Genomic DNA, 14,522 nt, shown 5'->3' on the forward strand with positions numbered 1-14,522 from the left:
AGCAATGATATCATTATTGACACCCAAATAGTCCCTAAAGATAAAATAAGTAAACCACAAATAGCCATTAAAGAGGAAGCACAGGAGGAAGCAGTAGAACAGGAGCAGGTGGCACAGGTGAGTCCACCAGTAAGCCCTGTATTACCAAGACATTCAACCCGAGTAACACGACCACCTGATAGATATCAGGCTAGTGTTGTATGCCAAGTGAATACAGTTCCAAGTAATTATAATGAACTAAAATTGTATCCTGCTAAGATCAGGCTGCTCGGCAGAATGCAACGGATAAGGACTTGGAATCATTAAAAAAATTGGAGGAAAATGAAAATGTTAAGTTACCACCAGGTAAACATGCCATAGGATGTAAATGGATTTATAAACTAAAGACAGGTGTGGATGGGACTATTACCCATAAAGCCAGGTTAGTAGCACAAGGGTTCAATCAGACAGCAAATGACTATGATGAGGTGTTTGCACCTAGTCTGAAGGCTACTACATTAAGGGCAGCATTAGTCTGGGCAGCTAAGGAGAAATACATTATAAATCATTTGGATGTAGAGACAGCTTATCTGCATGCACCATTGCAACACACTATATTTAAAGAAACCTTTAGGTCTCAAAAATGATAATGATAATAATGATTGCTGGAAATTTAAAAAGAGTCTTTATGGCTTAAAGCAATCAGGATATGAGTGGAACCAATGTATAGTTAAAGAATTAACTAAGATAGGTTTTGTAGCTGGCATGGCTGATCCATGTTTGTTTAAAAGAGAAAGTAATGGTGTAATTTCATTGTTGCTATTATTTACTGATGACATAGCATTAATCACCAAAACTGAACAAGAAGCTACTAAAATAATCTCACTATTAGAAAAGAAATTTAAAATAAAACAATTAGGAGAAATCAAACTATATCTTGGTTTAAAGATAGATAGAACTAAGGGAGGATATAAAATCTCACAGGCAGATAAAATTAACCAATTACTAAAAAGTTTTAAAATGTAACTTTGTAAACCGGCTAAAACACCAACGAGCCAGGAGTTTAGCCATAGTGATGTTCAAAGTCCTATTTTTGATAAGAACATTTATCAGTCCTTGATTGGTAGTTTATCTTATCTCAGTAATTGGTCAAGGCCAGATATTGCATACTGTGTTAATCAATTAGCGAGATTTAACACTGAGCCAACTGAAACACACTGGCAAGCTGCTAAACGTGTGTTAAGTTATCTGAAACAAACAATGCATTATGCATTGTATTAGGAGCCAAAAGATGAACTGAGTTTAACTGCATATGCTGATGCAAGTTTTGCTACAGACATAAATACACGAAAATCTACATCGGGTACTGTAGTATTATTGGGAAAGGTGTTGATTGCATGGAGGTCTATTAGACAGAAACATCTAAGTTTGTCAACAATAGAGGCTGAATTCTCATGTTTATTATGTACAGATTTAGTTTTGTATAAACAATTACTAATTGACATGGGAATTGATGTAACAGATTCTATTGTTGTTTATGAAGACAACCAATAAGCAATACAGATGGCTTCAAATATTGCTGTTAAAACAAGAACGAAACACACAGATTTAAGATATTTAAATGTGAGACAATGTGTGCAAAGTAAAATGATTAAGCTGGAATACTGTATGTCAGAAAACAATATAGCAGATCATTTTACAAAGGCCCAAGGCTCTATAAAGCATAAAGCTTACTGTGAAGATTATGAACTTAGAATGTAAGGTTGTATATATTGTCCTACCCAAAAGGGGAGAATGTTAGGAATGTAAGTCACCTAACAGTGATTTGGGTTGGAAATATATAAGTCAGGATAAACATTTTAAAACTGTATCTTTAAGAAAATGCAAAATTTGTAATTGGGTGTTGTTTCTCAAATGGCCGTAAGATGGAGCCAGAAACCTGGGTTGTCTTAGTTTCAGAAGAGAGTGTGTCTCAGTGAGTTTTTTTTCCCTTCTGTTGGAGAGTTTTGCCGATCCTTCTAATTATTCATGGATTTGATGTAAGTCTGATACTGAACTGTTTTTGACACTGGACTTTGATATTTGGATTATCCCTGGACTGAAAACTGACTGATCTTATCTGTGAATGACTTTGGACTGCTTGTTTTTGAACTTTGCCTAAAACCTTTATTGAAAGTAAAAAACCTACATTTACTGTACATTATATCTGTGTGCTGTGTGTGTATTATTCAAACACTATTCTCAAATATGTCTCCCTGTATGCACTCATTCTCCTAACGGGGAATTACCTCAAGACAGCTGCACAACAAAGCAATCCATTTTGCTTCCCTAACCAGAGCTCTGGAATTCTTTGAAAGGTAAGTGAAGAGGAGAGTGTGGGGCCTGGTAAGGTGGGAAGCAGGCCTGAAGCTGGTGGGGATCTGGTGGGGGCGATGAGATAGAGATGGGAGGGGAATCTGGCAGTGTCCCTGTGGTTGGAAAGGACAAACAACCACAGGAGCGCTGTAGCGGCTGTAATTTTGGAACCATGTCATTAAGTAGATTTGGGGGGATCCTCTGTAACTTTGAATGTTGCTAAGTGATCAGTCTTTAAGGCGTGGACTACATGGCTATACAACTATAACTCTAATTCTCATTCATAGATGCAAATTCTGAGACAATATTTATAGGTTTTTTTAAAAAAACAGATTATATGGCTGGGTGATATTACTGACATACATAGCTGTAATTCTAAATAATGTGGTTTTAAAAATATATTTCAGAGATATTACAGTATTAGTGGCAAATATCCATAGCTCAGATGTAGAATGAGGGTGAAGATTCATTCTCTAAGTTTGTGGATTGGTTTCTGAACATTTTGTCACTAGGCTAGGTAACATTTTCAGTTCACTCCCCTAAACTTAGTTGAAGATGTTACCTAGCCTGGTGACAAAACATTCAGAAACCAGCCCACAAGCTCGGAGAATGAACCTTCACCCTCCTATTACAGTATACCTTTGCCTTCAGCTCCACATAATTAAGCTTGGTCCCACTCACAAACCCATAGTTCCATATAGTCCTTCCATTAAAGAAAGAAGAAACCTTTTATTTTAACCAATTGATACAGTTTCAGGCTGTTTACTTTGCATTTGTTTTGGCTTTTGGCACAGCAATCTCTCAAATTATTTGTTTTCTTCTTGGAAGAAAGTTCTGCTCTTCTACCACAGATTAAGTAATTTGCACTCCCAAAGCTGTTGTGTAATCAACACAAAGCAGGACGTAGCTTGCGAAGACTAATGATTCATGGCTGTGTTCTCAGTACTTTTTCATTTATTGAGCAAGAGAAAGGAGGGATCTAAGAATCTAGAGGGCATAAAAACGAGAGCTGCCTTTTGAAAGGTTTCATGACAAGGCAGAGACTGCCAGCAAGAGAAAAGAATGGCTGAAGAAAATGACAGTTTTGTGAAACAAATGAATAAGGTATTTGATGAGAATAAAGACAACAAGAATGTAGAGCTTCTTTTAACTTTCAAAGGAGTTTTGTATCCTAATCGCCTTTGTAGTGCAGAAACATTTGAAGCACTGGAAACTTTTGAAGCAAGAAAGGATGATATGCTGTTAATTGCTTATCCCAAATGTGGTGAGTATTTACTCTTCTTTCTTCCTTTTGCAAAGGAAAGAGGAACATTATGCTGTGGCTTTTTCATCACTTTTTTCAAATTTATCCTCCATTTTGCTGCCTCTGGGATAATCTCAAGCTTATCTACAATATATTACAATACACGCTCCAAAATGACATCCTGAAAATATCCTGAGTTTCAGTTGTCATCACCCTCAGCTATATGGTGGGAGGTAGCAGTTGTCAATCCCCAAAACAATCTAGAAGGGATGTGTTTGGAGAAGGCTGGACAATGGCTAGGCACCAAGTGAAACTGCTCAGCTTTTTATGATCCTAGAAGTCAGGAATAATTTGCATAAGCTGCCTGGTATATTCTGTTAAAAACAAAATACTTTTATTTTTGTATCCATCCCTCAAAAATAATGTAATTAGGCTTGAGGACAGCATTTTAAAGATTTAGATCCTATGATGAGATGTCTTACCCCGTAAGCTGATCATTTGATTATTATTTTTTTGGCTAAGAATAGAGGCAGTCCTTGATTTGCAAACATTCATTACTAACAGTTCACAGTTATAACTGCACAGAAAATAGTGACTTACAACTGGTCCTCCTATGTATGATCTTTGCAGCATCCCCAGTGTCACGTTATCAAAGATCAGATGCTTGGCAATCTGCATGTATTTACAATTGCAGCATTCTGGGATCATGTGATTGCAATTTGTGACAGGCAAAGTCAATGGGGGAAGCCGGGTTCCCTTCTCAACCATGTTATATATTTTGACTACAGTAATTCACTTAAAGGGGGTTGGACTAGAGGACTTCCAAGGTCCCTTCCAACTCTGTTATTCTGTTAACAATCGGCTTGTTTGGCAACAGAAATTCTGGTCTAAGTTGTGATTAGGACTATGTGTACACATTTTTTTTTAAAAGAAGCATGTCTTGAGACAGGCTGGCCCCAACCCTTTTAAAAATCTTTTTGGTGACAGCTTTGGAAGCCATGTTTTACTTAGAAACTTCCACACTACCACATTCTAGTGCATGGGAATTTGGGAGGGGGGATCTTACAGAGAGGTGGAAGTTTAGACATAACAACATTCTTCTTCTGAGTCAAGGACAAGCCATCCTGCACAGGAGTGGGATTCAACCGGTGTTACTACCGGTTCGGTGACTACATTTTGCGCGCGCATGTGCATTTTACGTGTAAAAAAACCTTAAGCTGTGCCGCCCGAACAGCTAAAAAGCGCTGTGCACGGGTGCGCAGTGTTTGAAAGGCCTCTTTTTTCCTGCTTTTTCAACCTCAACTTTGCTGCGCAAAGCAGCTGAGGTTGAAAAAGCAGGAAATAAAGGACAGGTAAGAGCCCGGGTGGGTGGGTGGGTGGGCCAAAAAGCAGCAAACACAAAACCAGTTTGGTGTCTGCTGCTCTTCAGAGGTACTAGTTCTTTAGAACCAGGCAGAACCAGTAGCATCTCACCCCTGATCCTGCACTTGGGAAAGGAGTGGTTCAAGGGATGTCTCCAATTGGAATGGCTGGTGATTGGACCATGTGATGGACTGGCGGGTGCAGGGGATGGGTTTTGGATTTCAATTACGAAGGGAAAACCGGGAACTCTCAGATTCGGGTTTTCCCAGATGTGCCAATATGGCCACTCCAATACAATGGAAGTTTGAGAAATTGTCTGTCTCGGAGTTTATTGGTTTGGAGTTTGTTAATTGGAAAGCTGACATTTGGTTTGAAGCTAGACATTTTAACTACACCTAAACTGAATGCAAAATTTAATTTTTAGAAAAAGATTATTTATCAGGAAATAATTGAACAAATATTCCTAGCCTCTTTAAATCAAGAAAGGACATTTTTCTGTTGGTTGGTCATTGTAATGAAGACATGGTTGGCCAGATCTAAGAGTCATATGGAAGAAGGCAGTGTAGAAATTGGAAACATAGAAGAAAAATAACACAGGCTTGTACATGTTGGGCCCTAATTCCTGGAACTGGATGAATGACTTATGTTGAGTTGAGATGCATGTGCCTTGAAAAGGCAGGAATTCAGACTGAGAGTTTTCTTTAATTGCTCCTTGCCACTAGCACCCTAGGAAGCCAAAGTACTCTCAGTTGCTCCTGTAAAACAATGCAAACAATAAACAGTGCAAAACAGGGTTAGCCTGGCCACAGTAATTCAGACTTTGGACATTGGCCACAGTCCAGCAAAGTGGAGCTGCCTCTGTGAATGATAAACAACTTCCAAAGATGGTAAAATGTCGTTACTACATAACATACAGAACTCAAGGAAATATAGCATTTATAGGAATTTTTGCCTTTCCATACCTTTGGCTCCTGGGCTTCTTTGAAGAGAAAAGGTGGCACTTTGATATATTTCTCAATTGTCCCTCAATGGATTGTTTTTATCTTCTTACATAAAACCAGACAGATCCACACACTATAAATAAGGATTACTACAGAGGCCTGAAACAAGAGACCTGTATGCAAACAATTCAATTTTTTTTTTTTTGCATGAAGTGGGAAAGATTTGTAAGAGCTCAAGTTAAAGCAATTATTACTGCAGACTTGTAACAGCTCAAGTTAAAGCAATGGTTCTTTGCTTTTGTTCTCGGCATTTTAAAGTTGGCAGATTTAAGGATGATTATGGATTGTCTTCAGGCTGCTGTTGTTACTGATGGATTGGGAAGTGGAAGAAATGGTATGGTGAGGCTATTATAGACAACCTCCTTTGACACATCTTTTAATATGCTCTGTAAATCTACTGCAATCTTGCTCTGGGGCTGTTTGAACATTTTATCCCAGTTGGTGACTAGAGGCCTTCCCAAATTCAGCACCATGTACTTAAAAAAGGAATCAACAGAAGTGCTATCTCACCTCCGAACCTAGAGGACCTATGGAAAAGAGACAGGAGAAGGAAGAAAAGAGAAAGGATGACCTTTTATAAAGAGGTATGGAAAGCATTGAATGCATCGGGAGATGCTCTGACTGACAGTGCAGCCAACAACAACAACACTTTTATTAAACTTGTATGCTGCCCAACTCTCAATGACTCAATGAGAAGATAGAATAGTAGCAAAATGGTTGTCTGGACAGAGCAATTACAAGAGCACAGATGCCTACAAACCCCAAGACCACTAGTAGGATTCAATCGGTTCGTACCATTACCCACCCTCCACTATAAAAGTGGATCCTGGACACTGTGCTGCACTGCAATGGAGAAACAAGCAAGCCCAGCGCAAGGGAAGGAGAAGGCCCTCTTTCTTCTCCCTGCTTCTTCTTCCCTTGTGCCGGTTGCTCCATTGCCCGTTTTTCCATTGCCCAAGATCCACTTTGATGGTGTTGGGGGTGGGGGGAGGGAATTTAACAACCAGTTCTCCCAAGGTTAGGTTTGCCATCGCGGGAAGCTCGTCCTGTATGTGCAGCAGAGCTGGAGGACAGGGATTGGCCATGCCTCCCACGACCAACCTGACCCTGGGTGAACCGGTTGTTAAATTATTTTTCAGCCTTTAGTAGTGCTACTGTTTGAACCTTAGGTAGAATGGGCTGTGTAAATCAGGATCGTTGCCTGCTTGTCACCTGAATCTTGCGGAGAAAATGTAGTCTTTGTAGATTAGGTGAAAGAGCAAACCTGAGATTCATTTTCTACTTACTCACTTTCTAGCAATCATAGATCAGTATTATATCCAACCAGTGTCAACACATCACAAAACGTACAAGCTAAAGTCTAAATTTTCTAGATTTTTTTTCATTCATGGTCTAGTAGTGCTTGGCATGCTGAAATTTTCCTGCGTTCAAGAAAACATATATGTTTGTTCTCGTGGTTATAAAGTTAATGCAATCTGTAATCTAAATGTAGTTTACCTGTTTTCTCTTATAGGTACCAACTGGGTATTTCAAATACTACTAGAAATGGTCGCTGCAATTTCAAGTAATAAGGAGTTACCACTACTAAGACACCACTTAGTGCTTGAATTTGGAAGGGCAGAAAAATTTCTGGTCAGTATGATTTCAGCCTTCGCCTAGAATAATATAAGTGGTTAAATACGCTGGATAATTTATCTTGCTTCAGCATATGGCAGCACCAGAACTGAACTTAACTGATTGGGCCTTAGAGCTCTGGTTTGTAAGCTACACTGAGGATTTGAAAAAAATATTCTGGTATAATCTTATGCCAAATTGTTGTGGGCCAGAAAAAGCTGCATGTATGCATTCATGTAAGTCATCAGGAGGTAAAATCAGACTTGAAGATTATTTTATTTTTATTTTGCAATCTACAGAACTTACAGCTCTTATATATTATTGCATTATTTTGATAGAGTTAGAAACTTTGGATTTATGACCCTGTTCTAGAGTAGGATCAAAGAAACAGATATTGAGATGCACGTTTTTAAAAAGCCATTCAAAGTTATCTTATTTAGCCATTCCATGGGTTTTGAAAGAATGTACTTCTAACTAACCAGCCTAATCGCCAGTCTGGTTTTATGTTTTGATATGTTTGTGGAATTGTTTTGTGTATGCAAAAGAAATATGTAAGTGGAGCTGCCTCTCCAGAGCAGAGGGCAGGCCAGGAGACTTGGTTTATAGACAGAGGAGATCTGGATAGTCATTATTACCATCTACATAATGAAGAGGCTAATGTGGGCTTGCTAATGCAGACAATGTTTGCAGCAAACTGAACAAGTAATCCTTGATTATGATAACAATTGAGCCCAAAATTCATCAGCAGAATTTTAGCATATTTTGGTTTGATTTCAGAAAATGAAAGAACAACTATCTCCCCGTTATTATACAACTCATCTCCATTATGATGACATTCCAAAATCCTTTCTGGAGAAAAAAGTGAAGGTAAGGGTTCAGTTTCACTGTAAGTACAATTGTCCAAAAAATTCCCTGGTTGCATCTCAGTATGTAGATACTGAATATTATATGTTTCTAAAGTCTCAAAAAAATTAGGTCCCCTATATCCTTCAAAATTTACAATTACAAGTGAAGGTTCTGTTATGATCTATGAATTAAACCATGGTATATAATAATAATCATATCTTTTTCTTCAAGGGAAGGATACTGTAAAATCTCCAGTCAGAGGTGGTATTTGCCGTTTCTCCGAACTACTCAAAAGTTCTGCTACCGGTTCTCCAGAACTGGTCAGAACCTGCTGAATACCACCTCTGAATATTTATCCAAAGTAATTGAAATTCTGAAGATTTATCCAACTAACTCTCCAACTAAGAATGTTATTGAGATATTTACTCAACATATCTCCTATATTACTGTTCCCATTCTCTCTCTCCCTCTCAAAACCTATTTGATTACATTTACATGTAGCTACATTTACAATTGACAGCAAGTAAAATGTTTTTGTCTTGACCTTATATATAACTTTTTAGGATGTGATTTTCAGTATGCCACCGTTCAAAGGCCAAATGCAAATTTTGGCATAGAAACCACAACCCTGATTTATGTCTTAGTTTCTTATAGTTTCTTAGTTTCTGTGAACATCTAGTGGCTGTTTATAATTCTTTTAAGTCACATTTAATGATCATCTATCTGTTTAAAAAGATGCTGGTGGTATTTCGAAATCCCAAAGATGCAGCTACATCCTATTATCATTTTTACAACAAAAATCCTTTGCTGCCTACTCCTAGTTCCTGGGATGACTTCTTTCAGAAGTTTATGAGTGGTGAAGGTATGTTATCTTATGTTTGTTGTTTGTTTGTTTATAAATTTTATTGGCAGCCATCTTACAAGATAATTCTGGGCAGCTTACAGTAAAAAAATTACATTAAACATAAACATAAATAAATTAAAATCAAAGATTAAAATATAAGGACAGGGACGGAAGGTGGCGGAGGTGGGATCTGTTGTTATTCGATCAACCACCTCCTCTGGGGCCCATTCCTCCATTGGGCCCCAATCCAACTAGCAAAGTCAGGACTTTAGGCCCTTATAAAAGGATAGGAAACTTAAGGCCAACCTCATATTCTCACAACCTCAATATTTATTCCTTTTGATCTTCTCAAAGCCTCCCATTTACAATTCTGCTTAGCCTGAAAATGTTTCCCGTTAAATTAGAATCTGGTCCTATCTAAGTGATTGCATAGAACCATAACTTTTTTTTCCTCTAACTCATTTGATGAAGAAATATTGAAGAAAAATAAATTCAGGGAATTGGCCTACTGGCATACAAAGGAAGCATTTAATCGGGACTTGAACTTCAAAAAGCTGTCCATTATTTATGTTTTTAGCATATTTCTTATTTCAAGCTAGTTCTTCCTGTACATTTTTAATACCAGTAGTAAAAATCGACACGCACAAACAAGTTTAAAATGGTGATTTATTTAATTCATATAGTATATCAGAAGCTATCTGTTGTAGCAATCCTGGTTACATAAATTAAACTATGGATGAGTATATTTGCAATAGATATACCTTTACTACTTTGGAAAACATTCCAAAGATAATTTATGTATAAATAATATTGTAGAAACCACATCATGGCACAGCTTATGATATATAATATATCCTCTTTTTTCCCCACAAGATGGTGACAGCAAAAGAAGTGATTCCAAATTTTGGGATTCCTTTCTAATTCTTTCCCTGATCAGAAGACAATACTCAATGATCTGAATAAAAAGAGTTAAAGAAGCCCTCATCTTAAAAATGAGTGTAATTTATTTATTACTTCAGCTTATATGCAGCCCAGAGTCTAGAAATGGAATTGCAGACAAATTGAAGTAATAGATGAAATTTAAAATAAAATAAAGGTATTTCCCATATGTTCTAACTATTTATGAAGGGAATTACTAAGTGTAATCTTTAGATTAATTTTTAGCTAAAAATGTGATATGCATTGACCATTCTAAAATTATCATACTCTTTCAGAACTTTTTGGAGGATCAGACATTCTTTCCCCCTCTCTCCTTGATGTGATAAAAGTTTTCTCACATAGCACAAATCTGATCAAATAAAAAAAGATTTTCTAGAATGATATCACTGCAAATAGTATTAGACTTGTCCTAATAAGATATGATTCAGATTATAATAATTTATAATTTAACTGAATTAGAACAAACTTAGTTAGATTTCATCACATAATCCAGTTGATTTGCTTATTTTATTTGCGTATTATAAAAATGTGCCCTGGGCAGGTCAGCCTAGAGCCAGTATCACATTGGACCCTACCCAGATATCTTGTATTTACAATAGACTCAATGAAATCGGATTAAAATAGCCATGGTAAACCTGGTTCCAATACAGTTGATATGATTGAGATTGTTACCTTTTCCTTGTCTCATTTAGAGAACCTAATTAGCTGGTGAGATAGAAATTGTGTACATTTCATTTCAGTTGCATGGAAATCCTACTTTGACCATGCTCTTGCTTGGGACAAACATATGGATGAAGAAAATGTTATGATAATCACCTATGAAGAACTGAAAGAAGTAAGCCTTTTAGAAATTAAAATAATATTTGTATTACATATTCATTTTTCTGTAGCCTATAGCTATGGAGGAAACCTTCTCCAGCATTCCCCATGTGAGCAACTTCTGTGAGAAGGGGCAAGAAAGGTACTAGTGACAAAAAAGTGAATTATAACATCCTGATGCAAGTCCTATGACTTGTGCCCAGTATCAGGATACAAGCAAGAAAGGATGGAGTTTGCCCAATGACATCATCATACATGCATCACCATTTTTTTTTATCACCATCATGAACAGTAGTGAATATTCCTGCTTTAGCTCCCATGATTGCTGTCCAGGTTGATCCAGATTTATGAGCTGAAATTAGCTTGCAGATCTGATATTTAAATGGGGGAACCCAGATAAAAAGATACACATTTCCTTCTTTCCCAAATAGAATATCCCTGGAAGGCACCACTAGCCAGAAGCGGCCAATTGGTTGCTAGGCTAGACTGATCCTGTAACATTAATAGAATGGTTGGTGAAGTGTGTCAGAATCTATACAGGATAAAACTGCACAACTTGTTGACTGCTTAAGGGAACAGTGATGACAACTTTAAGCTGCTTCAGGTATAGTTAGAGACACAATGAGGTCAATGGCATGGGCCTAACTGAGTGCAGAGCACAAGTGGAAAAGACTTTTATTCTTCTATCCTATGTGTCATAGGATGACTAGGAAATGAGCTACGTTGTGTTGACATATTGTTCTTTCTTTGCTTAATCATGGTTTCTTGGTTAGTACGATAATCCATAAACTATGCTTTATGAATCACAATGGCTAGGATTATTCAACACCTAAACCACAAATAAACTTACTTTTAGTGTAGTGTAAAAATCTAGCCTTATTCTTTAGTGTTTGGTCTCAGTGCTATGCTTTGACTTTTCTGTGTTGCAAAGCTTCATAATTAATATAGAGTGTATTTTCATTATTTAATTTACTTGAAAGCCAGGTTATTTGGGTTATATATTTTTAAATGAAAATATAAATGGTGTTTCTACAGTTAGGGGCAATCCTAATTCAGGCTCTATAAATGCTAATGAGACTGAAATACATATTAATAATTGGATTTGCAAAAATGAAAAATATATGTAAATATTTAGTATAAACAGCATAATGTTGTACATGTGACCCTCAAAAGTTAAAGCTTTGACTATAAATCCTGAAACCTTGAACATAATTTTCACCTCTGCACGTCATTTACTTCCTCTCATTAATAAAGACATTAATGCACTATAATACTGTACTTTTCTATCACCTGGGGAACTCTGGAAGTTGAAGTTCATGCTTATCAATGTTGAGAAACACTAACTCTAACTCATCCCATTCTTGGGTGTCAAAGCAGTGTACAGTGTACAGGTAGCCCTCCTCACAAGTGTCACGTTTAGTAACTATTCGTGATTATGGTGCTGAAAATGTAACTTTACAACTGGTCCTCATATTTACGACCATCACAGCATCCCCACAATCACGTGGTTGAGATTTAGGCCCTTTGCAACTGCAGGGTATTTACAACCTTAACAAAGTCCCATGGTCATGTTATCACTTCTTATATGCTTCACGGCTGGCTTCCAACAAGCAGAGTTAATGAAGAAGGCAACAGTAAAATCCCAAGTCACAGTCATGTGATGCAGGGGTGAAATTCAAAATTTTTCTCTACCAGCTCTGTGGGCATAGCTGTGGGCGTGGCTTGGTATAATAGTAATAGCAACCGGGGGTGATTTTTTACCGATTCAAATTGTCCCTACCACCTCTCCTGAGCCAGGCCGAGGTGATTGAATTTCACCCCTGATGCGATGTCTCCCTTAACAGCCATATTGCTTAGCAAACTGAGTTGCCGGTCCCAATTGTTGTTGTAAAATGAAGACTACCTGTATTATTTTAAATGTTTTTAGAGGTGAAATAATTGATTGTACTATTTTACAGAACCTTCTGGATGGAGTCCAACGAATTGCTGATTTTTATGAATTCCCTCTGTCGGATGAGATAGTTAAGTCTATTGCAGATAAGGCTACCTTTCAAGCAATGAGCAGCAAATCTCCGGAAATTTTTGGTCAATTTGCTTCTGTTATTTTCAGAAAAGGTATTATTTCCCTCAGGTGCTTAACTGCTGTTTCTTCAAAGAACACACATGTCCTCTAGTGCAGGGGTCCCCAACCGCCGGTCCGCGGACCGGTACCGGGCCGCGGAACAAGCCTTACCGGGCCGCTGGTTGCTGGGCGCCGCCATCTTTTTTGGTAAAAAAGCAATTTTTCGTCAAAAAGATGGCGGCGCCAGCGCTCGTGAGCTTTTCGGGTAGAAAGCCATTTCTACCCGAAAAAGCTCATCAAAGCAGCGCCGCATTATTTTTGACGAAAAATCGCTCGGTGATGTCACCGGAAGTGATTTTTCGTTAAAAAAATGGCGGCGCCCAGCTGGACGCCGGAACCGGGCGCGGCGCCAGCTGACGCCGGAACCGGGCCGCGGCGTCGAAAAGGTTGGGGATCCCTGCTCTAGTGGAGATAATTAATATTAAAAGCAAAAACTAAGGTTTATGATTTGCTATAGTATCAATACTTTGAGGGCCTATTTTAAAGTTTTGTCTTTCTGCTGCATTGCAGAATAGAGGAACAAAACTCTTTAAAAGACATTGAAATGTCTTTTTACTTTTATCATCATGTGTAAAATATAAACTTGATCGAATATGTGCATTTCATTCTTTAAATAAACATATGTAGTCATGAATCCTACCACCACAGAAGCAACCTACCACCCTCCCAATGTTTTGGGTGTTAATTACCCCTATCACCTCATTTGGTTTATTCCCAGGTATCTTAGGCTATAAAGCTTTACTATCTGGAATATCTATTAAATTCAACAGGTCTTATTTCTGAGTACTGTAGAATTGCATATGAATACATTACAAAGCATATAAATTATGCATGATTCCACATTCCAAAGGTATTTCAAACTGTTGAACTTTTATAGATGAAGACATAACTAATTATTTTTTCATTGATCCTCCACAGGTGAAGTGGGCGATTGGAGAACTTTGTTCACTGAGGCTCAGAGCAAAGAAATGGATGCAAAATTTGAAGCATGTTTAGCTGGGACTAAACTGGGTGCAAAACTAAAATATGATAAATATTGCAAATTTTAACATTTGTACTTTTGAAATAAAGTAATTTAGATATACCTTTTCTAAATGAGAAATTAAATTAATAAACTAATAAAAATTATACATACATATACATATACATATACATATACATATACATATACATATACATATACATATACATATATATATATATATATATATATATATACACACACACACACACACACACAGTATATACAGTATATACAGTATATACAGTGGTGTATTTTGTAGTGGTGCTCCACTACAAAACCTAGCTAAACACTTAGCAAAACAGCTACAGCCCCATGCTGAAACAGCAGCTTCACATGTACAAAACTCATACCACTTCTTGGAAATGATCAAAGAT

At 37.3% G+C, this 14,522-nt stretch overlaps 1 protein-coding gene across 3 annotated transcripts; it reads left to right on the plus strand.

Moving 5' to 3' along the window:
• The first annotated feature begins 1,946 nt into the window (after positions 1-1,946).
• Positions 1,947-14,208, plus strand: LOC113430752 (sulfotransferase 6B1-like). 3 transcript variants are annotated; one of them, XM_087966557.1, is made up of 8 exons: positions 1,947-2,336; positions 3,163-3,598; positions 7,454-7,572; positions 8,332-8,421; positions 9,136-9,262; positions 10,924-11,018; positions 12,961-13,117; positions 14,043-14,208. In XM_087966557.1, the coding sequence occupies exons 2-8, from the start codon at positions 3,397-3,399 to the stop codon at positions 14,171-14,173; spliced, it is 921 nt and encodes a 306-aa protein (XP_087822683.1). In that variant the 5' UTR covers positions 1,947-2,336; positions 3,163-3,396; the 3' UTR covers positions 14,174-14,208. The 3 variants fall into 3 exon arrangements, with proteins under 3 accessions (XP_087822683.1, XP_087822692.1, XP_087822696.1); XM_087966566.1 differs by having other exon boundaries at positions 2,142-2,336; positions 3,301-3,598; XM_087966570.1 differs by having other exon boundaries at positions 2,207-2,336; positions 3,494-3,598.
• Positions 14,209-14,522: the final 314 nt, after the last annotated feature.

The sequence above is a fragment of the Notechis scutatus genome, chromosome 1 (assembly GCF_049901735.1).
Source record: "Notechis scutatus isolate UNSWTSFEM ecotype Mainland chromosome 1, rNotScu1.2, whole genome shotgun sequence".
In the NCBI taxonomy this organism is placed as follows: Eukaryota; Metazoa; Chordata; class Lepidosauria; order Squamata; family Elapidae; genus Notechis; species Notechis scutatus.

Excerpts from the sequence above, each read along its gene's own strand:
- LOC113430752 (XM_087966557.1), top strand. The coding sequence starts at position 3,397 with ATGGCTGAAGAAAATGACAGTTTTGTGAAACAAATGAATAAGGTATTT. Across the intron at positions 3,599-7,453 it reads AATTGCTTATCCCAAATGTG|GTACCAACTGGGTATTTCAA; the intron begins GTGAGTATTTAC and ends TTTCTCTTATAG. Across the intron at positions 7,573-8,331 it reads GAAGGGCAGAAAAATTTCTG|AAAATGAAAGAACAACTATC; the intron begins GTCAGTATGATT and ends GTTTGATTTCAG.